We start from the raw sequence: 27,823 nt of genomic DNA, 5'->3' as shown, positions 1-27,823 counted from the left end.
TCTTGAGGGTGAACTGTTGGAGAGTCACTGTGGTGATCAACCAATGGGTACTCCCTAGTTCCTGGAACTGAGAACTTCTGTCTGGATACTTCTCTATAAATGGTGTCGGTAGACTCTGCCACTTTCCCCGGGGATCTGAAAGAGTTCTCCAAGAAGCCCCCACTTCTCAGGCGGCAACAGGGCAGGTACCTGGGCGGTAGCCCTTATGCTACTGTTCATAAATCAATCTGAGTTTTATGGGTGCTTTTTCTGAGGAAGGAGAGATTTAAAGTTATGTAGCGGCAACAAAGCTTTCTAATAATATTTTTGGCAGGCTGCTAAAGAAAGATGAAACAAGAAAAGATACAAGCCCTGGGAGAGTGGTGGTAGCCCTTGGGACGCCAGCCAGATGTTGGTGCTCACAAATCGGGGGAGACAATGGCCTTTACTGTTGCCATTTACAATGCCGGGCAGCTCATTAATCATTAGCTAAAATGATTTCACTTTCAGGGTCTAGGCAGGTCGGGGCTGGGGTTGGGGAGGGCTGTGGCAGGAGGCCTGGCTTCCAGGCCGGGGAAGTGTCCCAGAGACCTACTAGACGGGGCCCCTCCCCTCCACTGCTCAGGGCAAAGGGCACCAGGAGGCGGAGCTGGGGTCGAGGTGGGAGTGGGTGCGTCACCCTTGTTTTCCGGGCTGTGAGTCTCCCAGCGTCCCCAGCTTTCCAGGTAGGGACGCCCCCTCCCACGCACACGGTTCCGGCGGGTGGAAAGGAGGGGCTGGGCTCCCAGCGCCCGCCCCTCTATCCATCACATGGCCGGAGAGTCACAAAAACAACAGCTTTGGCCAAGACCGTGACTTCAGTAAAGGGAACCCGGGGCTCTCGCAGCCAGCCCTCCTGCCCATGGAGGACAGTTTCCTTCAATCTTTTGGGAGGCTGAGCCTCCAGCCCCAGCAGCAGCAGCAGCAGCGGCAGCGGCCGCCCCGGCCGCCCCCGCGGGGGACACCTCCTCGCCGCCACAGCTTTAGGAAACACCTCTACCTCCTGCGAGGCCTCCCGGGCTCCGGGAAAACTACACTGGCCAGGTAATGACAGCGGTCTGGGCGCCGGTGCACGGGCCCGGGGCCACCAAGCGCCCCGGCCGAGCGCGCCCCTGCCCCAAGCCGCTCCAGGGCGCCGCTTGCGCCCCCGCCGCGGGTGCCTGCCGCGGCCCCGGCCCCAGCCCCAGCCCAAGCCTGAGCCTGGCAGCGCGGGGAGCCCGAGCCTCCTCCCTCGACCCCTGAGGCCGTTGCCACCCCTGGCGCCTGGGGGCGCGGGCACGGAGAGGAGGGAGCTCGTCCTGTTTGTTTCCCGCCGCGCTGTCCCGGGGGGGACGGATTCCCGTACTGCGCCTCGCGCAAGCCCCAGCGGCCCCGGCCCCTTCCCCGCCGCCGTGCCCCGCCTGGGGCCAGCCGGGCCGAAGCAGCCTTCACCGCCCCCAGCCTCCCCAGCCCCAGGTCGGGAGGGACTCTTCTTCGGGAAAACCCGGTGGCGACTGCAGAGAAAACCGCCGGGCCCCGCTGGCGCGCAGGCGGCCGCTACAGTGCGTCAACAGGAGCTGTAATCCGAGCGCATGAACGAGGGGTCCGGGGGCGGGGGCCCGGGGCGGCCGTGGCAGTGGCCCGGGGCTGGCAGCCCGCTTTGAAAATCTGGCGAAGTCGGGGAGCCTGCGTTTGCTTTGGCAGCTGCGAAGGCGCACAGGTGCACGGGGGCGGGGGGCTGGCGGCGCCACCACCGACCGTCATTGACAGAGCCTCGCCATGGGCGCCCAAATTCGTTCACTTGCGAATTGCGTAAGCGGCCCTCCGGTACCCAGCCGCTGGGAATTACGCGGGCTTGTGCCTGTGGCCACCTTGCTAGGCCCCACCGCTCCAGCCTGAACTCCCACCGCTCCCTGCCTTGCGCTTGATGTTCCAGCAACTTCGAACTGTTTTTATCTCCTGTAAACCAAGCCGCTTCTCTCCTTGACGCTGGCCTTCCTGCCTGGCTTGCCCTCCCGCCTTCTTTTGCCTTTTAAGACCGGGCAGCTATCCCACCCCGCCAGTATATGCCCCTCTTCTGGGCTCCTTGGCTTCCTGTTTATACCTACGTGACTGTGCTTACTTTTTTGCACATGGTTTTTCTTATCCTTCTGTAAGTTTCTTGAAGGTAGGAGCCATGTCTTACCCTGCCAAGCACATTGTCTGGCACGTAGTAGCTGTTCAGTAGAGGAAGTGGTCCCTTTCCCTCAAAGGGCTTCCCGTCTCACTGGAGAGATAAGGCTAGCCATGGGACCAAGGAACTGCCGAAGAATCAAGGTGATGGACAGTCACGTGCGGATTTCGATGGTGCCGAGATAGTGACCTTAGGAGGAGGGACAGCCTGGGGAGGTGCTCCTGGTTGACTCGCGGAGTAGAAGCTTTTGGCCAGAATATTGCTACATTTTCATAAATTGCAGGGACATGTGACTTCTGGAGGACCGTGGGCACCCTTTCCTAAACCAGGGACACATTTCAATAGACCCTCTCTGGCTCGCTGGGGAGGGGAGGTGGAGGACAGAGGCAGAGTCGGGGAGCCTCCTTGGAACTCAGCAGTTGGTTATTTTGTGATACAGTCATGGTGGGTAAATCTGTTACCAACCAAGTATCTTCTGAATGTCAAATCCTGTTTAATTTCACTTTCGCTTTGCTGATCTGTGGCCTGCCTCATACTGAGTGTCAAAGAGACACTGAGTGTCAAAGAAGGAAGTAAACGTCTTTGGCCAGATTTAATTTCTGACTCTGTTGGGAAGCGAAGTAACATGATGGGTGCAAGATACACAGAATGGAACATCAGGGGCTTGGATTCACATTCCTCATCTGTGAAGCCAGGGCGTTGCCTGAGTGGTCCTTAGGGTCCTTTCTGGCTCTAACATTCTACACTTTTAGGATTTTAATTCCTGATTGACATTTGGCTAAGCAGAAGACACCGGATGAGAGATCACCTATTACAGACCATCTCTCTCTCTCTAGGGACGACTGGAGTGAGCACTGGCCTGGGAGTCTGAAGATTGTGCCTTCAGACCTACTTCGTCACTTACTAGCTGGCGACTTTGGTCAGTCATCTAGTTTTTCCGGGCCTTATGTTCCTTACATGTGACTACTAAAAGGCTACTAGATTATAGGATTTATTAAAGATCCTTCTGACTCTTAATTTCCAGTAGTCAGATTAAAAATAGTTTGCTAATAATGGCTATGTTAAAGAGCTCTGACCTTGGAGTCAATTTATGGCTCCACATCCAAGCTCTACCATTCACTAGTTTTGCTTTTCACCCAACCCCTCTGTGCCTCGGTTTCCTTTTCTGTTAAATGGGGATATCTGTTCTGTTTGCCTCTGAGGGTTTTGTGAAGATTAAATGTGTGTGGGAGGACTTTTTAAACTTTAAAGTGCTATATACATTTTAAGAGGTGTTAGTTACTGCTCCGTTGTTGGTCAGCTGAGATAAATCTTCAGTGTTCCCTGGAGCCTGGCTCTGGAGTGAAGAAGGTAGCTTGGCAGTTGACTTTGAGTCCTCCCGTTTCGCTGGGCATTGGCAGTTCTGGGAGCAGAGCAGCCTTGGCATGCCATGGGGTGGATTGTGTGTTTATAGAAAAGTCTGGGATGTAAGCGAGGAAACGGGCCACAGCTCAGCGGAAGGGAGGCCGGTGGTGAGGATGGAATGGTGGAGAGGCAGGCTCAGGTGTGGCCCACCAGGAGCTGCCTTCCCCACTTTTTTGGGAGGTAGGGTGGGGAAGAAGAAAAGAGCAAATTGTTTAAAAATACACATGTATATAGAAAATAGTAAAACTGTAAGGTTATCTGTGTGTTGTTGGATTCTGGGAAATTCACATTTTCTCTATTCTCTGTATTTTCCAAATTTTCTATAACGAATATGTATTTCTTAGAATAAAAATTTTTTTCTTCAAAATTTGGAGGAAATCGCTTTTTACAAATGTGGGTTCATCTTTTTCTGCTTAACCTTTTTTCTCATTTGATTAAAGAACTAATAAAAATTTTTTTGAAATTAGGATATGTCTTGTCTCCCAAATCAATGTTAGATTTCTGTGCTTTTTACATGTTTTCATAGTTTGAAGTGGATGGAATGTGGAAAAACATCTATTTAAATTCTTTGAATTTATTTTTTAAAAGTTGGAGTTTTAACTGATTAAATTTTTTGAGCACATCAAAGTACTGAAAAATTAGCATGTGCCCTAAATCTGCTTTATCACCCGTGTTTCATTTAAAAAGCATATTACAAATAGGTTTTTACCACTGACCTATAAGCTCTACTTCCAGGAATTCATCCTAAGAAATAATTGGAGGGTGGAGCGGTGGCTCATGCCTGTAATCCCAGCACTTTGGGAGGCCGAGGTGGGTGTCCACTGAGTACTTATAAGACCTTTAGCACTTGTTTAGGGAAGCATATGCCAAATAAGCATATGAGAAGGCGCCTGCCTGGGATTAACCAATGGAAAGCCGTAATCAGCCCACTGCTGTGGGTAAGGGCCAGTGGGGAGTGGCATCTCAAATGCTGTTGGTGGTGAAGGCCGGGGAGGCAGTGAGGAGGATGAAGGCTAATTAGGGAGAAAGGATCTTCTCCACATGGAGACGGTTCTTGAGCTGGCCTTGAAGATGGGAAGGAGGTGGCTGAACGAAGGAAAAGGAACAACAGCCCGACTAAGGAGATGGAGGTGGCAGAGAGCTGGGTGTGCTCCCGGGCTTGATTGAAGTGAAGGCTTCATTGTAGTGAGTGTATTGGTGAAGTAAGCCCAGGACCAGATCATGGAGAACATTAAAGGCTGAACAAAGGAGTAGAGAGCTGTTGTCAGAAGAAATAAGATTCTAATGCCAAGACCCTTTCATTCTCAGCAGATGAGCCAGAACTCTCTCTTTCACAGCTCAGCTGACAAACTCACCTGGAACTGCACCTGTCCTTTCCGCTACCTCAATGAAAGCAACCGTGGGTGAACCTCTGTGCTTTCCACTGTGTGTGTTAAAATGCCTTCCGGTTTTAACCATTTAAACCATTTTTATATACAATCCACTGGCATTGTATTATGTGGAACTACACTCACAATATTGTACAACCATTACCACTATCTATTTCAAAAATTTCTTATCACTCCAAACACACTCTGTGCCCATTAAGCAATAACTCCCTATTCCCCACTCCCCCGACCCCGGGTAACCTCTCAGCTACTTCCTGTCTCTATGCATTTGCCTCCTTTACATGCTTCATGTAAGTGGATCATATGGTATTTGTCCTTTTGTGTCTGGCTAAATTTCATGTAGCTTAATGTTTTCAAGGTTCATCCATGTTGTAGCATGTGTCAGAACTTTACTATTTTTGTATCTCAATAAAATATTACCTTGTATGGGCATACCACTAAAACATCCTTTTTAAATGAAATTGCCATAATAGAGGGTAGCCTTTCTTTGTTTTTTCATGGTCTTATTTGAAAAATTAAAAGTTGTCAATCTTATTTCAGTTCCCCAGAATTTTTTTGAATCTTTACATTTCAATCAAAGCAAAGTCAGGGGAACCACCCTGTAGTACATGTTGCATCCTTTGCAATGTTCTGGTTCCTTTTGGCACCATCACAAATGGTTTGTAACATGGATTCAGTTAGGCTCAAAGGATGCCCGCTGACAGCTGTCTTTTCTCCTTATTCATATCTCTGGATAACATGGAATTTTCCATCATGAGAAGTACCTTTTCATTATTTCTTTTCATTATAGAGCCTTGCACAGAAGTGAAAGGATGCTTTTCTAATGTGATGCAATGGTAAGGCGGAGATGGGGAGAAAAGTATACTTTACAACCAGATAAGCAGTGGAATGTGAGAAACAGTGAGAACAGGGGGCCAGTTAAGTTGGCTAAGTAGTGAGTAGTTGGACCCCAAAGAATACTCTGCTCCACAGTGCTCCTAGCCAGCAGGCCTGGACTGTGGTGTGTTTCTTTATGAGGCCAGGGCTCTCATTAATAAAAGCAAGCTCACAATAGAATGTTTGCAGCATTCCAACTCTGTGAATATAAAAGTGGAGGGTCAGACAGGTGATATATCAAATCTTTAGTCATCTAGGTCTACTTGGAAAATGACTACTAGCTTTTTGTATTTTTCACAATTTTCCTAAGGTGGGTCCTAAATCTCCTCTCCTCACTACCGAGAGTCCTTGTCCTTACCCTCTCTCTGGAGGCTGGGATGAATGAGGACTTAAAAGCTGTATCTGTTTAACAAAGAGTGCAAATATACAGCGTGGTATGTGCTTGTTCTTGCTCATTGGAGAGGCTGTATCAGGAAAGATTGCCCAGCTATACAGGAGATTCACCACAAACACATTCCTGGAGCTGTTGGAACAATGGAAGAAGACCCTGCTGAACTGGGGCAATCCGATATTGCAGGTGTGGATTATGACCCGAGAGGAAGTAGAAATGGATGAAGGAAGGAAGAATAGGGGGAGAATACTTTCAAAGGAAAAGTTCAGGAGATGCATAGGAACTCCCCTGGAGTTCATCTGGTCTGAGCCCAAGACACTGAGAAGCTAAACATCTTGATCAGGGTCAAAGGGATGTGTTCTCCTATTTCTAACAGAGAGCTTTTTTTGTGTACCCCAAAAGAAGAGGCCGGAAAGGGGGTGATCTCGTGAAAGGGTAATGAGTTTGGTTTTGATCTGTCGTATAATGAAAAAACAAGAGCCTTATAAGGGGGCTAAGTTAACCTGGATTTCAACTGTCAGGGTAAGGAAGCTACATTTTTTTGTTGTCAATATTAATGTTTCTCATAATATAAAAAATATTACTCACCAGGGAATTTATTTTCTTTATTAACGTACCATTGAGGGCAACGGGAGGAAATGAGATTTAGATTTTTAAATACGTTTCCATATTTATCCTGGTTATGATGTGTTGGAGAGAGATGTGGTAGTCAACTTCCAACTCCCAAGCAGGTCTAAAGTCTCTTTCTCATCTGCTCACATGTTAGGATATTTATAAGTCAATGCCTTAGTTCCTTCATGGCAGTTTCATGAACCTTCCCCTACATAATAGCACCCGCCTAAGGCCACTCAGACTCTGGATGAACCCAATAAGAATTTTTTTTTAGTCACGCCAAGTTATCTGAAGATACTGAGGCTCTCTGGGATTAAGGAAATTTTATAATAAAGAAAAATTAGTCTGCCTTCCAACTGTTCCTTCATAAGGCAGATCATATGTATGGCTTGGGGAGAAGGCTGTTTTTATCAAGGTAAGAGTCTGGGAAAGGGGAAGGGAGAAATGGGGAAAGAAAAGCCAGCACATGGTTACTGCTGACTGTCTGCCCGGCCCTTTTTGGACACTGGCTTATTGAATCTTCACAATAACCCTGGGATGTAGTCATTTTTATTTTATAGATGAGGATTTTAGGATTGGAGAGTCACACATTTGAGAGACTCAGGGGATTTCATAATACACCAAGTGGTCTCATATTACTAGGGAAGTTCATGGACAAACATACCTACATCCCTTTCACAATTATTGGGGAGTCCTGCTGAAGTATGATTGTATAGCCAGGATTGTCCAGCACTCTTTCCCTACAGATTTTAAGGATATGCTGAAGAAGAAAGAGGGCCTGAAAGGGACTTTCATGCTACCATTTGTTGCCTTGTACCTTGGCTTTCTTTTCTTCTTGGCATTGGTACCACTGACGTATATTTATTTATTATCTATTTCTTTTACTAGAACGTAAGCTTCATGAGATATGATGTAAATTCCATGAGATCAGGAACTTTATTCTGTCCAGCTCCTAAAAGAAGGCCAGGCACATCACAGGCCTTTATTCAACATTTGATGAATGCATTAGTTCATGAAACGCAATGTGAGATGCCTCCTAAGATGTGGAAGCTTGGATGTCAGCATGGCTCTTGAGTAAAGAATGAAACCAAAGGGCAGATTATTCACATAAAGAGAAACGTAAAAGAATGAGGCTGGGCATGGTGGCTCATGCCTGTAATCCCAGCACTTTGGGAGGCTGAGGCGGGTGGAATCACCTGAGGTCAGGAGTTCGAGACCATCCTGGCCAACATGGTGAAACCCCGTCTCTACTAAAAATGCAAAAAATTAGCTGGGCATGGTGGCAGGTGCCTGTAATCCCAGCTACTTGGGAGGCTGAGGCAGGAGAATCACTTGAACCTGGGAGGTGGAAGTTGCAGTGAGCCGAGACTGCCATTGCACTCCAGCCTGGGCAACAAGAGCAAAACTCGGTCTAAAAAAAATAAAATAAATAAAAAAGAATGAATGGGATATGGAGAACAGACAAGGGGGGAAAAAAAGAAAAAATAGAGCCACTCATTCCAAAGTTCTCAATTCGGTGCATAAGAAAATGATTCCTATTTGTTGCAGGTGAAAATGTTTGATGTGCCGGCTCCTTTACCTCATAGTTACAGTAAGAAGAAATTTAAAAATTGGGATCAAAGATGCAGCCGCCTTCCCATTTAAGCAGCACAGACAGCCCAAAGTGACAGTTTTCCTGTACAGTTACTCTTCTGTTATCTGTAACTGATCTATGACATTTTGGGAAAAGACAGCCAAAAAAAATTAGTACTGAGGTAGGTGTGCCTGATTCCTTCCCCAATTCTGCTCATGACTGAACCAACAGAACACAAACACAGGTGAAACCTGCACAGCTGTGAGAGCCTACAAAAGTTCACATGCAAGATACTGAAAGGAATTTCTGCTCAATAGAGTCTGTGGGACCACACTGACACGAGAATGAGGGCTCTCTGGGAGTCTGGCTTCGGACCTCATGAACATGGTCTACTTTGGAGGTATGAGGGGTAAAGGTAAGAGAAGTAGGGCAGACTGGGAACTGTTCCCTGAGTCCCCCTAGCCACTGTGGCTTGGGGACACTTGAGGCTAGCAGTGATTGAGGCTTGGCTCTCCAAGGACAGGACTTGGCCCTGGTGGGGTGGGTGGCAGCACTGCCCAGGTTCGGCCACACCTGGCCTCAGGGGAGGCTGCCCACGTCATCTATAGCTTGGCTCCCTCCCTGCTCTCAGGCTGCTGAGCCATGGAATCTGTTTTCTATCTCCCAGTTTAAAGTCCTCAAGAAGAATGTCAGTAGCATTCAGAGGAAGTGCTGGGATCCAGGAAGAATCCTCTCCGTCAGTCTCCTTTAAGGGTTGTATTAGTCTGTTCTCATTCTACTAATAAAGACATACCCAAAACTGGATAATTTATAAAGGAAAGAGGTTTAATTGACTCACAGTTCAGCATGGCCGGGGAGGCCTCAGGAAACAACTTACAATCGTGGTGGAAGGGGAAGCAAACATGTCCTTCTTCACATGGCGGCAGGAAGGAGAAGTGCTGAGCAAAAGGGGGAAAAGCCTTATGAAACCATCAGATCAGCCGGGCGCAGTGGCTTATGCCTGTAATCCCAGCACTTTGGGAGGCCAAGGCAGGCAGATCACCTGAAGTCAGGAGTTCAAGACCAGCCTAGCCAACATAGTGAAACCCCATCTGTAAAATACAAAAAAAAAAAAAAAAAATTAGCCAAGCATGGTGGCGAGCACCCATAATCCTGGCTAGTCAAGAGGCTGAGGCAGGAGAATCACTTGAACCCGAGAGATGTAGGTTGCAGTGAGCTTAGATTGTGCCACTGCACTCCAGCCTGGGCGATCGAGCAAGACTCTGTCTCAAAAAAAAAAAAAAAAGCCAGATCTTGTGAGAACTCACTATCATGAGAACAGCATGAGGGTAACTGCTCCCATGATTCAGTTACCTCCCATCGGAGGCAATTCCCATGACATGTGGGGATTATGGGAACTATAATTCAAGATGAGATTTGGGTGGGGACTGCCCCTGGCTCCTCCAAAATCTCATGTCCTCACATTTCAAAACACAATCATGTCTTCCTAACAGTCCCCCAAAGTCTTAACTCATTCCAGCATTAACTCAAAAGTCCAAGTCCAAAGTCTCATCTAAGACAAGGCAAGTCCCTTCTGCTTATGAGCCTGTAAAATCAAAAGCAAGTTGGTTACTTCCTAGATACAATGGGGGTACAGGCATTGGGTAAATACACCTATTCCAAATGGAAGAAATTGGCCAAAACAAAGAGGCTATAGGCCCCATGCAAGCCCAAAATCCAGCAGGGTAGCCAAATCTTAAAGCTCCAAAATGATCTCCTTTGACTCCATGTCTCATATCCAGGTCATGCTGATGCAAGAGGTGGGCTCCCATGGCCTTGGGCAGCTCCACCCCTGTGGCTTTGCAAGGTACAGCTCCACTCCTGGCTGCTTTCACAAGCTGGCATTGAGTGTCTGCGGCTTTTCCAGGCACAAGGTGCAAGCTGTTGGTGGATCTACCATTCTGGGGTCTGGTGGGCAGTGGCCCTCTTCTTACAGCTCCACTAGGCAGTGCCCCAGTGGAGCCTCTGTGTGGGGGCTTTGACCCCACATTTCCCATCTGCACTGCACTAGCAGAGATTCTCCATGAGGGCACCACCCCTGCAGCACACCTCTGCCTGGAAATCCAGGCATTTCCATACATCTTCTGAAATCTAAGTGGAGGTTCCCAAACCTCAGTTATTGACTTCTGTGCACCCACAGGCCCAACACCATGTGGCAGCTGCCAAGGCTTGGGGCTTGTACCCCCTGAAGCAATGGTCTGAGCTGTACATTGACCCCTTTTAGCCATGGCCAGCCAGAGCTGCTGGGAAGCAGGGCACAAAGTTTCAAGGCTGCACACAGCAGGGGGGCCCAGGACCCATCTCATGAAACCATTTTTCCCTCCTAGGTCTCCAGGCCTGTGATGGGAGAGGCTGCCATGAAGTCCTCTGCCATGCCATGGAGACATTTTCCCCATTGTCTTGGTGATTAACATTTGGCTCCTCGTTACTTAGGCAAATTTCTGCAGCTGGCTTGAATTTCTCACCTGAAAATGGGGCTTTCTTTTCTATCACATCATCAGGCTGCAAATTTTCCAAACTTTTGTGCTCTGCTTCCTCTTGAATGCTTTGCTGCTTAGAAATTTCTTCAACCAGATACCCTAAATTGTTTCTCTCAAGTTCAAAGTTCCACATGTGGATCTCTAGGGCAGGGGCAAAATGCCACCAGTCTCTTTGCATAGCAAGAGTGACCTGTACTCCAGTTCCCAGTAAGTTCCTCATCTCCGAGACCACCTCAGCCTGGACTTCATCGTCCATAGCAGCATTTTGGTCAAAGCCATTCAACAAATCTCTAGGAAGTTCCAAACTTACCCACATTTTCCTGTCTTCTGAGCCCTTCCATTAGTTCCAGTCTCTGCCTGTTACCCAGTTCCAAAGTTGCTTTCACATCTTTGGGTATCTTTACAGCAGTGCCCCATTCTCTGTCGTACCAATTTGCCATTCTCACACTGCTAATAAAGACATACCCGAAACTGGGTAATTTATAAAGGAAAGAGGTTTAATTGACTCACAGTTCAGCATGGCTGGGGAGGCCTCAGGAAACTTATAATCATGGTGGAAGGGGAAGCAAACACATCCTCACACGGTGACAGCAAGGAGAAGTGCTGAGCAAAAGGGGGGAAAGCCCCATATAAAACCATCAGATCTTGTGAGAACCCACTATCACGAGAACAGCATGAGGGTAACCATTGCCATGATTCAATTACCTCCCACTAGGTCCCTCCCATGACACATGGGGATTATGGGAACTACAATTAAAGATGAGATTTGAGTGGGGACACAGCCAAACCATATTGAGGATGAACTGAATCTAAGGTTTGGGTAAAATTCTCATTGTACAAAAATGAGTAAATAGAAATTCTCACACAGCTTGGGACTCTATAAAAAAGTTTGCCAGCTGGGCCTGGTGGCTCAAGCCTGTAATCCCAGTACTTTGGGAGGCCAAGGCGGGTGGATCATGAGGTCAGGAGTTCAAGACCAGCCTGGCCGAGATGGGGAAACCTCATCTCTGCTAAAAATACAAAACTTAGCCGGGGTGGTGGCACGCGCCTGTAATCCCAGCTACTCGGGAGGCTGAGGCAGGAGAATTGCTTGAACCCAGGAGACAGAGATTGCAGTGAGCCGAGATCATGCCATTGCACTTCAGCCTGGGCGACAGAGCAAGACTCCGTCTGGAGGGGGGTGGGGTGGGGAACAAAAAAAAAAAGAGTTCGCATAATTAGGCTAAAAGAGCGTCGTATTCAAGAGCCATTAATACATTCACAGATATTTACTGAGCATCTCCCATGTGCCTGGCATTCTTCTAGATGCTCAGAATGGAGCAGTGGACAAAGGAGACAAAAATCCCTGCCTTCATGGAACATGTATTCTATCAGAGAAAAAAAATTCTCAAGGAAAAAAGGCAATTTTAGCATCTGCTCTGCTCTGTTCTCTCAAAAAATAAGCAAAGGATTTCACAGGTATGCCACCGGAGGTATATATCCCCAGGAAATGTCCACATACACACAAGAGGTAGGCATAAGGAAGTTCACTGAAATTTGTTCATGATATGGAAAATTGCAAATAAGTATCACTAGAGAAAATACATAAATAAATGTGGTTATTTTATAGCGCTCAAGCACAGCAGTTTAGTGTGTGGCTCTGGGGCCAGAAGCCTAGGTTTTAATCCAGTTGTACCACTCGTTGGCCCTAATTTCTTTGTCTGTAACACGGGGATTGGGGATTCATAGCAGTGCTTATCTCCCAGGTCTATTTGAGCATTACGTAAAAAATGTAAAGCCTCTAGAATAGTGGTTAGCACACAATAAGCACTTAATAAACATTGGCTATATTTATTATTTTGCTGATAATGGAGTACTATGTAGCAGTTAAAGAAAATGGACTAAGTCTATATATCAACATGAATAGATCTAAAAAATGTAATGCTCCTTCATTTTTTAATTCAACAAGTATTTATTGAGTGTTTATATGTTCCACACAGTGTTCTAGGTACTTGGGAATCATCAGTGAACAAAACAAAGATCCTGCCCTTGTGGACCTTATGTGCCAGAGGTAGGGAAATGGATATAACCTCTAAGGAAACCGTATGTTAATTTAGGCGGTGATAAGTGCTGTTGAAAAGGGGAGAGAGAAGCACGGTGAAGGTTTCTGGGAGTGCCAGAGTTAAAGTGGGGGTTGGTTGAATTTTAAGCCAACAAAACAAGTATGAGAAAATGTTCATGATTATGAGCTTTAGGTGGTGTGTATGCAGGTGTGTTATTATTTCTTTTGTCTTTCTCTATATTTACATTTTTTCTAAAAAATTCCTCTCTATGATATAAAAGATTAAAGAAAAACTCCTGATTAGGAGTCTGAAATACGAAGGAAGTTGGTTAAGAAGCAGAAAATTAAAAAGGAGTTAAATGATATATAAAATAATCTAAAGTAAGTGTTAGAATTTTAAAGTATATTAGAGATAAGCAGAGTCACAATGCAGAAAATCAAACAATAATGTAGAAGACAAATGTGAAAATAAATATAGCCAAAAATAACCAGAGTAAATACAACCAAAGCAACAAATAAAGATATCATAGAACATATTTGACTTGAAGGCTCAGAAGTGATTAAAAAAATAAATTAAATATCTAGATATATCCTGGAAAGACTGTTGCAAAAGCTGTTAGTTAACTACCCTTTCTTCTTTAGCAAGCACACTTTGTTGGGTGTGGCAGTGTGCCCAACTATAAAACTAGTTTTCAAGGCCCCCTTGCCTCTTTGGCTGTGTGGAACATGGAGGTGCAGCCTGGCCCTGCAGTGGCCACTAGGAGGCCCTCTGAAGAATGGGAGCCTCTTGCTAAAAAAGATGCTAGACTCCTGGGTCCATGTTGATCATGGAGTTGTGACACCAGCTCTGGATTCTACCTCTGTCTTTTTACACACAAGATGTAGACATTTTAATTTTATTGAAGCCACCACTGTTAGAAATCCACTAACTGGGGTTTCTGTTCAATGCATGTGAACCCACTTTGAACTGAAACCTAAATTTAAAATATTAATGCCTGTGGGGAAAAGATTGTAGTTCAGTAATTCTCATCTAGCCTGTTGTCTTTCATACGAAGACAACAGAAAGGCTTTCTCAGATCTGCAAGAGCTCACAAAGTCTGTAATACCCATGTGCCCTGACTGAATAGACCTGAGGTAAAGGTTCTGGCAGCCCCACATGCAAACGGTAGAAACCCAAGCCAGTTTTTAAGCTCTTGAAGCCCTAGTTTCTTTATTTGTAAACCAAGTAAAAGTAAACGATTTACTTCATAAAATTGTTATAAAGGTTAAAGGGACAGAATATATGCCAAGCTCTTTGTTCACTGCTTAGTACTCTTTTAAAAAAATAATAGAATTTATTGGAACAACCAATCTTAGCCAACCATGAGAGGAATCACAAACAAGAAGAAAAGAAAAGAAAGCCACTGCACCCAGCTAAAATTTAGACTTTTAGAGATTATTACAAACAAAATTAAAAAGCAATTGCTGTACATAATAAAAAATTGACATTCAATAAGAAAGATAAACCTCCTAATAAGGAGGCTTTATTCACCAAAGGACGTGAAAGTGCAGTTCACCAAAGAATATCTCTAAATGATCAGCACACACACACAAACTAATATTGCTGATAATTAAAGACGTAGGGACAAACTAAATGCCTAACCATAGACCATTGGTTAAGCATTAAATTATTAGTTAAGCATTATGTTATGGCACATCCATAGGAATAAGTATGCCATATCATTAAAAATCATGTCATAGAAGAATATTTTATAAGGTGGGAAATAATTTGCTATGAAAAAAAGCTTGGTTAGGCTGGGCACAGTGGCTCACGCCTGTAATCCCAGCACTTTGAGAGGCCTAGGCGGGTGGATCACCTGAGGTCTGGAGTTCAAGACCAGCCTGGCCAACATGGTGAAACCTCGTTGCTACTAAAAATACAAAAATTAGCTGGGCATGGTGGCACATGCCTGTAATCCCAACTACTCAGGAGGCTGAGGCAGGAGAATCGCTTGAACCCGGGAGCTGGAGGCTGGAGTGAGCTGAGATTGCGCCACTGCACTCCAGCCTGGGTGACAGAGTGAGACTCTGTCTCAAAAAAAAAAAAAAAAAAAAAAAAAAAAAAGCTTGGTGCAAACTTGGTCTACTCTACATGATGTTCCTCTTCATGTAACAAAAGATAAAATGAAAAGAAATTATATATATATTTCCAGTCCTGGAAAGAAGACCAAAATGTTAATAATTATTTGTAGATGGGGGAATATAGGGACCTCACTCCTTTTTTGCACTTTTTTTGTTTTGTGATCAGAGAAATAGATGTAAAGATTGCTGAGGGAAATGTTGGAGAATTGGATCGGTACATGGGCTCACAGTTTTGTCCCCCATATTAGTTAATATTACAAAGGAAGCAAGATACCTTTCCAGTGGAGAGGTCTGGCTAACACCACCCTTTAGCCAAGTGATCGAACTTAGCATTGAACTTAGCATGGTGGGACAGACTGTCATTATGTGCAATCAGAAGTACACAAACATCACCTCTGTACTTTGCTTTTAAAAAACATTTAATCTGGGTTTAATCACTAGGAAACAACCACACAAACCCAGAATGCAGAACATTCTCATACCAACTAGAGAAACCAAAACAGCATGAGGACAGTTCTAGATTCAAAGACGTTAACCAGACATAATAACCAAGTGCAGTACTTGAAGCTTATGAAAAATATTCTTGAGACCATTGGGGAATTTTTAAAAATTTAAATGTAAAAACCTAACATTAGGCCAGGAGCGGTGGCTCATGCCTGTAATCCCAGCATTTTGGGAGGCCGAGGCAGGTGGATCACCTGAGGTCAGGAATTGGAGACCAGCCTGACCAACGTGGCAAAACCCCATCTCTACTAAAAATACAAAAAAATTAGCTGGGCATGGTGGTGGGCGCCTATAATCCCAGCTTCTCGGGAGGCTGAGGCAAGAGAACTGATTGAACCCAGGAGGTGGAGGTTGCAGTGAGCCGAGATCGTGTCACTGCACTCCAGCCTGGGCGACAGAGTGGGACTCCATCTCTAAATAAACACATAAGTACATAAATGCATAAAAATAAAATAAAAACCTAACATTAGCTCTTATGAATTAATCACTCTTTCAGGCTCTTTCAGGATGATAGGCCCTGCGGAGTGAGAGCCAGCCCCACCAGACGTGTGAAGGACCTTGCTTAGGGCACTCTGCCTTAATTTTTTAGATGCAATAATGGTATTGTGGTTATGCAGGGAATTGTTCTTATTCTTAAGAGATACTTGATAAGGAATTTAGGAATAAAGTATCGCGATGTATGGGGTTTATCTTTTTTTTTTTTTTTTTTTTGAGACAGTTGAGACAGAGTTTCGCTCTGTCACCCAGGCTGGAGCTGGAGTGTAGTGGCATGGTCTTGGCTCACTGCAATTTCTGCCTCCTGGGTTCAAGTGATTCTCATGCCTCAGCCTCCCGAGTAGCTGGGATTAAAGGTGTGCGCCACCAGTCTGGCTAATGTTTGTTATTTTTAGTAGAGACGGGATTTCGCCATGTTGGCCAGGCTGGTCTCAAACTCCTGACCTCAAGTGATCCGCCTGTCTTGGCCTCCCAAAGTGCTGGGATTACAAACGTGAGCCACTGCGCCCGGCCTGCAATTTACTTTCATATTGTTCTCCAAAAATATACATAGGAGAGACATAAGCTAAGGCAAAATGTGAACATCTGGTGACCATAGATGAAGGGTAAGCAGTGTTCAATATACTGTTTTTCAACTCATTTCCATAGGTTTGTATATTTTCTAATTAAAAGGTTGTGGCGGGAGAAGTTCAGGTGGAAATAAAAAGGAGAGGGCAAACTATAGGATAAATGAGACTTAAGGGACATGGCAACCAAATACAATGTGGGGATCTTGTTTGGTCCCTGATGCACGCACACCAACTGGAGGAAAACACTGATGAGACAAGCAGGGAGACTAAACACTGATGGAGTGACTGATGCAATGAAATAGGAAGGACATGAGAGAAGACTGGCCATATGTTGATAACTGGTCATGTGTATATGAGGATTGAGTATATTATTCCATCTACTTTTGCATGCTTGAAAATTTCCCTAGTAAAAAACTGGGCGTCAAGTTAAAATTACATGCAATGTCTGACTTTCTCAGTGAGTGACTGACTGGCTGAAGAGATATCTAAATATATCTCTATGGTTTTCTATTATTAAATAAAGAATTACACAAAAGAATAAGTTGTGAAATCAAGATTAGCCCCTGAGTTTCTCTTATAATAGTGATTTTAAATGAATTTGAGTGGGGGTTGTGGGAGGTGAAGGTTATATGGAATTAATTATCTTTCTATTTTTTCCCTTTTATTTTCATTCTCTCAATTTCCCTAATGCATGAGGCTCCTGACCACCATAAAGATAGAACTGGGGCTTAACCCTCATCACTTCTGAAGCTGATGGAATGGTATTTATTGCTTCCACTTAAGTTTGAGAATCTCAAGATTGTCTATTTAATCAGTTCTTTATTTAGCTAGTAGAGTTTTTATTGTCCTGCCTATTCAACATGCTACTATGGCTGCTAGTGCTAATTTAACATTTAGGTGGAGATAAAACAAGTTTTGAAGTCATTCAGGAAGATCATACAGGCCAAAAAAAAAAAAAAAAAAAATCCTTGAGAGCCTTAAAGGTGAAAAACACCCTTAGTTTTGTCTGCCTGTTTGTTAGGAAGAGTATGGAGGCCACACAGTCAGATGTGTCTCAGGAAATGATGGATGGTGTTCTTGCCCCATAGTGATCCTGAACCATTTAGCTTTTACTCTAAGGTAAAATTTTGTGATTAAAAGGGCAGTAGTGTTATGTGCTGTTTTTGTTTTCTAGAAGGAAATAGGATTCAAATAAAACAAAACAAACAGTGAATTGGATACTCATGCCTTAAAGTCTTTTTAAAGGAAATATTATAAAGTATTAACTTCCAATCAATAATATAAACCACAAAGAGGAAAACAAGAGCAGATAAGGGTATGTATATGAAAAGAAAAATTCAAGTCTGAAAATGTTCAAAAACCAAAACAAAACTTGTAAGTAGCAGACTTAATAGGAGAACAAATGAAACCAGATTTAGAAGGGATATCAAATCTGGGACCTGAAAGAAAAAATAAATCTTGGATTCAGTTACCATGGTTGCTTAACTTAGTGTACAGAGGATAAGGGAAATACATTATCCACTATTATTTAATCTCCGAACACAACTTTCATTATTTAAATAATATTGATGAAAATAACTTTAAAACTGTACAGTGTTCACAAATATAAAATATACATACCTGAAAATGCATCAGTGCTACCCTTAGATTTTTGTCCTGTCTGTATAATTGTTTGCATCAGAGGTTAAGGTTTGGACTTTCGATGTGCGTATCTTTAAAGTCGAATAACAGACATTCATACGGAAACTATGAGCACTGGTTCATCAAGTCTTCTTTATACTTATCCCTTCCTTCGTGTCACTGGCTTTATCTGTACTAGATTTAAAGTGGCCACATTTTCTTTGCTCTTCCTTCCATTAAGAAGTCTACTTTCCTCGCCCTTCAATGTGGGCCAGCAAAGTGACTCGCTTTGACCAAAAGAATGTGCTGGAGCGCTGGCGAGCAGCTTCTTGTCTTGTTCTCTTTAAATACCGCGGTCTGTGAAGAGACCTGGGTGAGGCTCTTTCAGAAGGATGACAGGCCCTGCGGAGTGAGAGCCAGCACCACCAGACGTGTGAAGGACCCTGCTTAGGGCACTGCCCAGCCCCACGTTGTCAGGTGACGCAGCTGCCGCAGGGACCCCGGGCAAGGCCCGCAGATCGGCCCACCTGAGCCCAGCCCAAATTGCCAACACAAAAGAAGTTCATTCCCGCGCCCACACAATAGACTTCCCAGCGTCTGAGAACTATCCACCTTATCCCTTTTATTTTCTGTTCTGCCTGAAACACTCCGCACGTCTCCGATGATCTTTGCTCCTCTGACATGGTTTCTGGACCTTGCATTTATTTGATCACTCTTCTCTGGACACGTTCAAGCTGGCCAAATTTCTCTTTAAATTGTGTGGCAGTCAGAATTGAAAACAGTGTTTCAAAGATGATTTGCCTCTTTTAACCCTTAGAGTCTTTCTGCTTTTCCCTACAGCCCCTTCTCCCCTAACAAGCCCTCCAGCACTCGCTTCCTCCTCTCTTTCCTGCCCGTGTGCTCAGCCCCTCCCCCAAGAGGCAACAGTTTTCTCATCCCTCAGGGACCAAGTCAAACTTGCATCCCTCCTTTGCATCACTTTCCCCGGCTCCTGACCCTTTCTCTCAGCGCTTTGCTGGGCCAGTTTTTCCTCTGTGCGCTGCGCTGGCTGTGCCAGGTCTGACTCCTTTGGCTGGGCCATGAATTCCTTGAAAGCAACTACTTTCTTTCTGTACCTTAACGCTTCACCTGGCATTTGGCACATATTAAGTGCTCAATAAATGTTTAATGGGTTGGATAATTAACTAATATTCTTTCGGTATTAAAGTGTATTATCTACTGGCCCGCATTTCCCCGCAAAGCTACCAAGGGAGACTGTCAGATTCCTGTTTAAACAAACATAGTATGTCCACTGAATTTCCTGGTTTGCCACTGTTTAGTTCATTAAAAAAGAAAATGCATTTGGTTTGGAATTTCAGTGATCTATGCTGCCTTATTTTTAAATGCTATCAAGCTTCTGAAGAATTTTGACAGATATTTAGTTACCATTTCTGGAATGTATATTCACTCGTTTTTGAAAATGGAAGCATTTTACTTTAGTTTTGTCTTTCATCTCCCTCTTAATTCACCGCAGTATCTCAAGGACTACTTGACATGCGCGCTCCGATGTGTTTATTACTGTGGCGTAGAAACAGTCTGGGTTGGTCAATTTGGCCTCATTGTTATTATAACACCATTTTACTTTTGTAAAGTGCCTTACTGGGTACAAAATGTTTTCTCATACTGGCCTCATTTCAGTCTGATTAGAAGCTCTGTTTAATAGGTAGGGATAATTATCTGTGTTTTACAGTTGAGAAAACAAAAGCTCCCAAGCCTGTGGGGGCACCTGAAGTGCTTACTCATCTGTGGCCCCAAGGCCTCATGTTTGTTCTGTTCTTCCTGGATTAAAGATCTTTCTGCTCCATGGAGAAGACCAACAACAAAAAAGACATTGAATAGCTTTGCTTTCTCTTTGCATTTCCTGCCCTTGTCATTCTCCATCCTTTTTTCCTCCTATTTTTAAATATCTTCTTATTCTGAGCATGGCCATGTGACCATATTTTCTGTTTGTTGGCTGGGTTTGTTTGTCCTCAGTTTTTACAGATGCGGAAAGGAAGCTCAGACACGTCTCCAGTTCTTCCGGAGCATGACATCCACCTTCTGCCAAAAGATAGTACGAGCAAGGATTCAAGTGGAAACATCTTCTCTTTGAAGTTCTTTTGTGCAGAACTGAATAAGCGTATTCATTTTGTTTTGGTTTTGCTTTAAAGGGGAGCTCCATGGTGGTGTTTCTTTTTGCTGTGATATTTCCTACTTAGAGTGGTGGAGGGTAGGAAGGTAGGGGACAGTGGCTCTGTCGCTTTCCTTCTCCTGTTGTGCTTTTCTCCCATTTGGCTCGGGTCATCATTAAAACATAAATATGTTACCTGATAAAGTAGAGCACGTGCATCACTTCCCCACATTTCTCACTAGAACTAGTTTCTCAGATGGGTCCTTACAGAGAACAAAGCTCCAAGGAAATGGGCCAGCTCAGAGTTTAGGGGGCCGAGGGAAGGGCTGCAGCGTGGGGGTCTGGCACCCATGGGCAGGTCTTGGGCAGGGGCACTGGTGCCTCGGAGAGGAATGGGCACCGGGATTGGTGCCCAGGAGGAAAGACAGTCACCGGGCCTGAGACTTAGCTTCAGTTTCTTCTTGAGTCAGTTCTTGCCGCTGTAGAAGGCAGCGGCAGTGACTGTGTCTCTTAGTTTCAAGGACTGGCAACACACACTGCTGCCTCTCAGCCCTCTCCCATCTCCTGCTAAGGAGTGATGCCTTCTAGACGTAATAAGCATCTCTCTTTTGAAACTGCATTTTAACAACTCCAAACCTGGTGGTCTCAGAATTATAAACTGCTAAATGTTAGAGATGGAAGGAAATTATTTCTACTGAGACTATACATATATTTAAGACGTCTCTCTCTCTCATTTCTCCACTTTCCAGACAATTGCAGCATGACTTTCCCAGGGCCCTGATTTTCAGCACGGATGATTTTTTCTTCAGGGAAGATGGTGCCTATGAGTTCAATCCTGACTTCCTGGAGGAAGCTCATGAATGGAACCAAAAAAGAGGTGACAAATTCCTTCCCAAACTCCTGGGAAACCCTGATGTGCACATAGATTGTAGCTGCTGCAGAATGAATAAATTTTATGGAAGGAGTTTAACCGAAAGTTCTGCCAATTTTTCCCCCAAAACAGAACACCAGAGCATAACCTCCTTAGATTCCAGAGAAAGAAAATTATTGATAGTGGGCTCTGAAGTTGTGTGATGAGGAGATGAGGGCATCCTGTAATAAAAATGACGAATAGAGATTACGCTCACCCTTCCCTCTGATTGTTGCATGTTGTTCACTGTTATGTAACATTGTGTTGCAGCAAGAAAAGCAATGAGGAATGGCATATCCCCCATTATTATTGATAATACCAACCTCCACGCCTGGGAAATGAAGCCCTATGCAGTCATGGTAGGAAGAAGTATCATTCTGAATTTTCAGTTATGGACATTTTGTGAGAAAGTTGAAGCATCTGTTCTTTCCTCTTTTTCTGATGTTCCATGATTTCATATTTGCTAACAGTGGTTCTCCCAGGGAGAAGGTAATGAGGTTTTATTTTAGTGTTTCTCTGCTGTTCAATGGCTGAAGTTTGCTGAGATGCTAATCTCACTTGAGGATACAATTTAAAAATAGTCCTTGGCAAATGGTCCTTAGTGTGAATCCTTGATAACTTTTCTGTCTTAATTACTTTCCTACGGCAAGGCATACAGAGAAGCACCCACCGAAATGTTCAGATCAATACTAATACTGAATTAGATGGCGCTCCTAGTGGAGCTACAGGTCACAACAGGACAGTTCTGCCTCTGGTGAGCCGGGAATTTCCACACTGTGTGCTGTTGCTCCCTGGGAGTTCCAGGGCAACAGAATATTTTAGTCTAAAAACAGATTTAGGGCCAGGCGTGGTGGCTCACGCCTGTAATCCCAGCACTTTGGGGGGCCGAGGCGGGCAGATCACTTGAGTCCAGGAGTTCGAGACCAGCCTGGCCACCATGGTGAAACCCCATCTCTACTAAAAATACAAAAATAGCCGGGGCGTGGTGGCGGGCGCCTGTAATCCCAGCTACTTGGGAGGCTGAGGCAGGAGAATCGCTTGAACCTGGGAGGCGGAGGTTGCAGTGACCTGAGATCGCACCACTGCACTCCAGCCTGGGTGACATGAGTGAAATTCCGTCTCAAAAAAAAATAAATTAAATTAAAAAATAAAAACAGATTTAGGATTAACACTGTAACCTTATTGAGATGGTAGAATGCAAATATAAATAAAAACAACTCAGCTCTCCATTGTCAGAATAGCAAAGAACAGTACGATGCCTGTAACAGTGTGCACATTATCCTTTAATTGTGAAGTCTATTTGGTCTTTTTTCATACATATTCCATCTCTTGTGATAATGTTTTCATTCCCTATTGGGTCTAGAAAGGAGGAAGGATCCAGAACCATAAAAATGGGGCAGGAAGGCCGGGTGCGGTGGCTCATGCCTGTAATCCCAGCACTTTGGGAGGCCGAGGCGGGTGGATCACGAGGTCAGGAGATCGAGACCATCCTGACTAACACGGTGAAACTCCGTCTCTACTAAAAAAAAAAAAAATACAAAAATTAGCCGGGCGTGGTGGTGGGCGCCTGTAGTCCCAGCTACTGGGGAGTCTGAGGCAGGAGAATGGCGTGAACCCGGGAGGTGGAGCTTGCAGTGAGCTGAGATCGTGCCACTGCACTCCAGCCTGGGTGAAAGAGCGAGACTCTGTCTCAAAAAAAAAAAAAAAAAAAAAAAAAAATGGGGCAGGAAGCAGATAGTGGAGTATCCTCCTCGCATCATGCAGAATCCCTACCTGGTTAATTGTGAAGTGAATAGGTCCAGACTGGGCTCACGATTTTAGACTTCTTTTTACATCTGGGGCTAACTGGCATACTTACAGGTGTGCTTTTCTCTAATGATCTTCATCAGTTCCACTTACTTATGCCCAGATTGTGGGGCTTTGGTGAATGTAAGGAAGAATGAGCCCCAAACTTGTGGTTACTTCAGTTCATGTCTAGTCTACTTGGGCGAGAAATGAACAGGCACGTGAAGAGTCAATTGAATGAAGGCCATCACTTACAACCAAGACTTAAGGACTAACTGACAAGTAGCCTAAGGGAAGTCATTTTACTTTTGTTTTTGTTTTGTTTTGAGACAGAGTCTCGCTCTGTCTCCCAGGCTGGAGTGCAGTGGCACGATCTTAGCTCACTGCAGCCTCTGCCTCCCAGATTCAAGCAATTCTCGTGTGTCAGCCACCCCAGCAGCTGGGATTACAGGCGCGTGCCACCACGCCTGGCTAGTATTTGTATTTTTAGTAGAGACGGGGATTTGCCGTGGTGGCCAGGCTGGTCTCGAACTCCTGAGCTGAAGTGATTCACCCGCCTCGGCCTCCCAAAGTGCTGGGATTACAGGTGTGAGCCACCGCGCCTGGCCTCATTTTACTTTTTATCTTCTGGATACGTGTAATCTTTTTCGGCCATCCTCAGCTATTAATTCGACTTAGAAATGAGAGGTTTCCGGTTGTGTTATTTAAATCCTTCCCAGTTGAGAAGTGCCCATCTCAAGAATGAAAAGGAAACCTTTTTGCTTAGCTCTTTCCACTCTATGTTTTATAAACACAATAAATTATAGTGATAATAGAAAATTCAGTTTGAGATAAGGTAGTAGTCAATTTATGAATGCAAAGAATATTTGGATGTTTATAAGGAAATTATAATAGTTTTCTAAACTCAAGGAAATGGGGCCCAGAGCATTGACCCAAATTGTATTGCATAATGGGGAGAGCTACTTTTGGAAGGAAGATGATGTGAAGTATGTGACTATCACTTTTATTTCACCAGTTATGTTCCTATGGTACTCCCACTTTCTAAAGGAAGGCATGAGGAATAGGACAAGGCATCTGACAAGTAAATCTACAAAAATCCCATAAGTGACTTTGAGACATCACTGAGTTCATTCATACCGGTGTTCAGGACGTTTTAAACTAGCTCAGTCATCTATTTTTAAAGATGTCCAAAACAAAGAACCTTTACAAATTTCCTACATACTAGATAAAATTGAGCAAAATTTATCATGGAGAATTATGAGAGTGGCTAAGTATGGGAATGAAACAACTGCATTTATTGTGATAAATTAAGGCATTGGATTACTGGTAAAACAAAAGGAATTCTGAAAAGATTTGTAGTAAATGTTAAATGGCAGCATAAACATTCCCAAACATACATACTATGTCTTCAATGTTTTATGTACTTTTGAAAAATCAGGCACTTGAAAATAACTATGAAGTTATATTCCGAGAACCTGACACTCGCTGGAAATTCAACGTTCAAGAGTTAGCAAGGTACTTCTTTGTTTTTCTAGTTCCTCATTATGTATCCTGCTATTTTCAGGTATTTCAGACCGAACAAAAGAATCTTTTCAGGCTGGAAATGGACATGGTAGTTTTCAGGCCAGAAATGGTAATTCTTGGAAATTGATAACTTTGGAATTATTAATGTGAAGACTTTAGTTTTGGGTCAGTTTTCTAATATAATGCTAAATGCTAAATCTTGGCTTGGACTTGGTCCTTTAAAAGGATGCATTTAACATTCTGCTAAAATGCTTCTTCATCAAGGAACATTTAAAAGCACTTTATCTGCATGGGACTGCACATGTCAGTGGTGTTTTTGCATTTAGGCTAAAGATCTTTAGATGTTGAGCAGTCTGCGATTCATTTATGATCTAGATGCTGCTTCTAATTTATAAAGCAATAAATGTTCAAATAATACTAACTTGTTGATTGAATGCATGGGTTCAGATATTCTCTATCTGTATTATTTGATGTCATTGACTTAAAATAGCCAGTGAGATAAGAATTTACTTCTTAGGAGTAAGGCTGGTTCCTCTTATGGTAATAGGCAGATAGTGTCTTCAAAGTGGATCTGTGGACTACTCCATCAGAATTGCCTCAGGTGGCTATTAAAATCCGAGTTCATGGACCCCATTCAGTAGTTGGAATCTCTGGTAATTATATTTCTAACTATATCCCCAGTTGATTCTTCTGCCCACTAGAATTTAAGATTGTTTTAATAAGTATCTCCTAGAAATATATCTCAGGGACTGATTAACATAAGTAGATAGATATATGCATGACATTAACAGGCAAATGTACGATTTTTAAAAAATCTCATGGTGTTCTTTTATGTCTTGAAGCACGTAATTGAGAGGACCAGAAACAAAGCATTTCTGAAGCTTTAGCTCCTTGCTAGCCTCAGGGTGGTTTGGGGGTGTGCAGGGCAGCATGAAAAACATGAGTGGAGGCTGAAAGAGAACTGCTGAACAAGATGTTATGCTTTTGCCAGAGCTAAGTCCTGAGAACAGGGACTGCAATATCTGCAATACTAGAGGACTTGTAAAATATAAGTAACTCATTGTGGTATCCTGCCTTAACTAAATGCATTTTTTTTCCATGTAGAAGAAACATTCATGGTGTCTCAAGAGAAAAAATCCACCGAATGAAAGAACGGTATGAACACGATGTTACTTTTCACAGTGTGCTTCATGCAGAAAAACCAAGCAGAATGAACAGAAACCAGGACAGGAATAATGCATTGCCTTCCAACAATGCCAGATACTGGAATTCCTACACAGAGTTTCCAAACCGGAGGGCCCACGGTGGATTTACAAATGAGAGCTCCTATCACAGAAGGGGCGGTTGTCACCATGGATATTAGAGGCCTATCTTACAGCCATGCAGAATTTTCCTAAGTCAGTTTCTACTTCAATTTTTGTTATTTTTTGTTGCATTTTAGTCAGAGCTCCAATTCCAGTGTAAATAGCTGAACTCAAAAGTTTCTGAGCAAAGTCATTATATTCACTATCTTCACCAAAATTTGTTAAAGTGCTTCTATATGCATGGTCTGATGCTGGGAATTCTGCAGATTTGAGTAAACAGTCTCTTTCTCTAGGGTAAGAATTTGAAACCAAAACTTGAGAACACACCCAAGAATATATTTACATAGGTTCATAGATGAAATAAAGTGTTTATATTATATATAAGCTTCAGTACTATTTGCTCTGAAGTGATCTATTTATTTTTTCAGGAAATTCATCTCCATCGGTAAAGTTGGGAAGGTGGAGAGAAGTGGTGGGGGGGGGGGCAGGAAAAGTTTTAGTGCCATTGCTATTTTGATAATCTATGTATCTAAAAATGTGAGATGTGCGACTCTTATGATACTGATTTTCCTTTAATGTTAATATGCCAGAAAGCATACATCTAAGGGAACATTGTCCTTCAAAGTAGACACTTTGGGAAGTTATTTCTTTATTTTAATGATGTATCATTGTTAAAAATGCTGTCAAATCCTTAATAGCTATAGGAGCTACTGAGGGAAATCAGTGTCATTATTTAAAGTCACACCTTGTGTTTTTACTACTTTATTCAGCAGGATTAAACCTGAATAACTTTTGGCTGTTGTGCTAATAGTGTAAATAAAATAAGCCTGCCTTCATAAAACACTAACTTTTAAAAGGAATAAACGACTTCTAAAATTATGCCTATTAACATGTGTAATTAGTCGGCAGCTCAAATGTTTGGGAGTGCAAGAAATTAGGCACCCCAGGATATAGGTCATACAGGGATATATAAAAGCCATGCTCATTACAAAATGAGCAGTTGATGTTTTATGTGGCATTAAGACAATCAAGTCCTCACAACTCTGGAATGTCTTCTTATACTGATGCTGACTTTATGAATCCAAATTAATTTCCAACAGGTTGGAATCAGATTTAATGTGAGATCATGATAGACAAGACCACAGAGGACGTATGCTCTATTTCTTCTTGGCCAACAGCTTCTTTCTAATGTTCTGTGAAAAATTATTTTAAGTGTCTTATATAATGGTGCTTTTATGGTTATTAAAAATTGTAAATGGTATCACATTTATATGGATTTGTCATTGGATCTTTCTTTGGTTCAACAATAAAAAAATTTAATTACCTAAATGCCAAGAAACTCAACAATATACCAGTTTTTCTGTATCACAGGCTTATTTACCAGTCTTTTTTTAATAAATAGGAATCGTAAAGGTAATGACAAAAGCAGCCTTATAATTTAGTTGCTTATATATTTGATCTGTGTACATGAGACTGTTTTAACGTTATCTGACACTACTGAAACCTGCTCGACATCTCCATGACTACCAACACCATATGTGTAATGTTTTCTTCACTAACATTTTAAAAACTGGTATCTCCTTTGAGTAAGTTTGGCTGACAATAGTAAATCCCAATGAATCTAAGGTGTTATCAGCTTTGCTAACTTCTGTATCTCCAAGCACAACATAAAATAATCTCCTAATGATCTACTTAATAATGCTCCCATTTTCCAGGCCCAGGTAGTCCTGGATATCTTGGTTGATAGGGTGGTGGCATAACCAGCTCAATATGGATGGCTTGACTCGTCTGGGCTGGTAGAGGGGAGAAATGTCAGAGAGCTCAAAGTGGAAATTACCGTCCTTTGATTTCACATGAGCGGTTCAAAG

The 27,823-nt window shown here is 43.5% G+C and overlaps 1 protein-coding gene and 1 non-coding gene across 25 annotated transcripts; both read left to right on the top strand.

Moving 5' to 3' along the window:
- On the top strand, positions 1 to 27,284 carry N4BP2L1 (NEDD4 binding protein 2 like 1). Of its 24 annotated transcripts, none has more exons than XR_010150638.1 (9): positions 8,701 to 8,829; positions 12,239 to 12,443; positions 12,913 to 12,983; positions 21,182 to 21,309; positions 21,613 to 21,701; positions 24,566 to 24,642; positions 25,199 to 25,304; positions 25,756 to 25,806; positions 27,056 to 27,225. XR_010150638.1 is itself a non-coding variant. In XM_063792455.1 (9 exons), the coding sequence occupies exons 2-8, from the start codon at positions 12,294 to 12,296 to the stop codon at positions 25,797 to 25,799; spliced, it is 657 nt and encodes a 218-aa protein (XP_063648525.1). In that variant the 5' UTR covers positions 8,701 to 8,829; positions 12,239 to 12,293; the 3' UTR covers positions 25,800 to 25,806; positions 27,056 to 27,225. The 24 variants fall into 24 exon arrangements, 23 of the variants coding, with proteins under 23 accessions (XP_063648526.1, XP_016780633.2, XP_024204291.2 ...); XM_063792455.1 differs by lacking the exon at positions 24,566 to 24,642 and adding an exon at positions 24,692 to 24,760; XM_063792453.1 differs by lacking the exons at positions 25,199 to 25,304; positions 27,056 to 27,225 and adding an exon at positions 8,390 to 8,595 and having other exon boundaries at positions 8,732 to 8,829; positions 25,756 to 26,163.
- On the top strand, positions 8,450 to 8,576 carry LOC112205277 (small nucleolar RNA SNORA16B/SNORA16A family). Its single transcript, XR_002939178.1, has one exon. It is a non-coding gene; the product is annotated as a small nucleolar RNA SNORA16B/SNORA16A family (small nucleolar RNA).
- Positions 27,285 to 27,823: the final 539 nt, after the last annotated feature.

The sequence above is a fragment of the Pan troglodytes genome, chromosome 14, assembly GCF_028858775.2.
Source record: "Pan troglodytes isolate AG18354 chromosome 14, NHGRI_mPanTro3-v2.0_pri, whole genome shotgun sequence".
Taxonomy (NCBI): domain Eukaryota; kingdom Metazoa; phylum Chordata; class Mammalia; order Primates; family Hominidae; genus Pan; species Pan troglodytes.
This window is presented reverse-complemented; position numbering and strand designations above follow the sequence as displayed.

What these genes read in the sequence shown, in the direction of transcription:
- N4BP2L1 (XM_024348521.3), top strand. Translation starts at nt 881, where the DNA reads ATGGAGGACAGTTTCCTTCAATCTTTTGGGAGGCTGAGCCTCCAGCCC. An exon ending in TGTCCACATACACACAAGAG is followed by an intron (nt 12,444 to 12,912) that starts GTAGGCATAAGG and finishes TGTTCCACACAG; the next exon opens with TGTTCTAGGTACTTGGGAAT. An exon ending in GTGGACCTTATGTGCCAGAG is followed by an intron (nt 12,984 to 21,181) that starts GTAGGGAAATGG and finishes TCCACTTTCCAG; the next exon opens with ACAATTGCAGCATGACTTTC.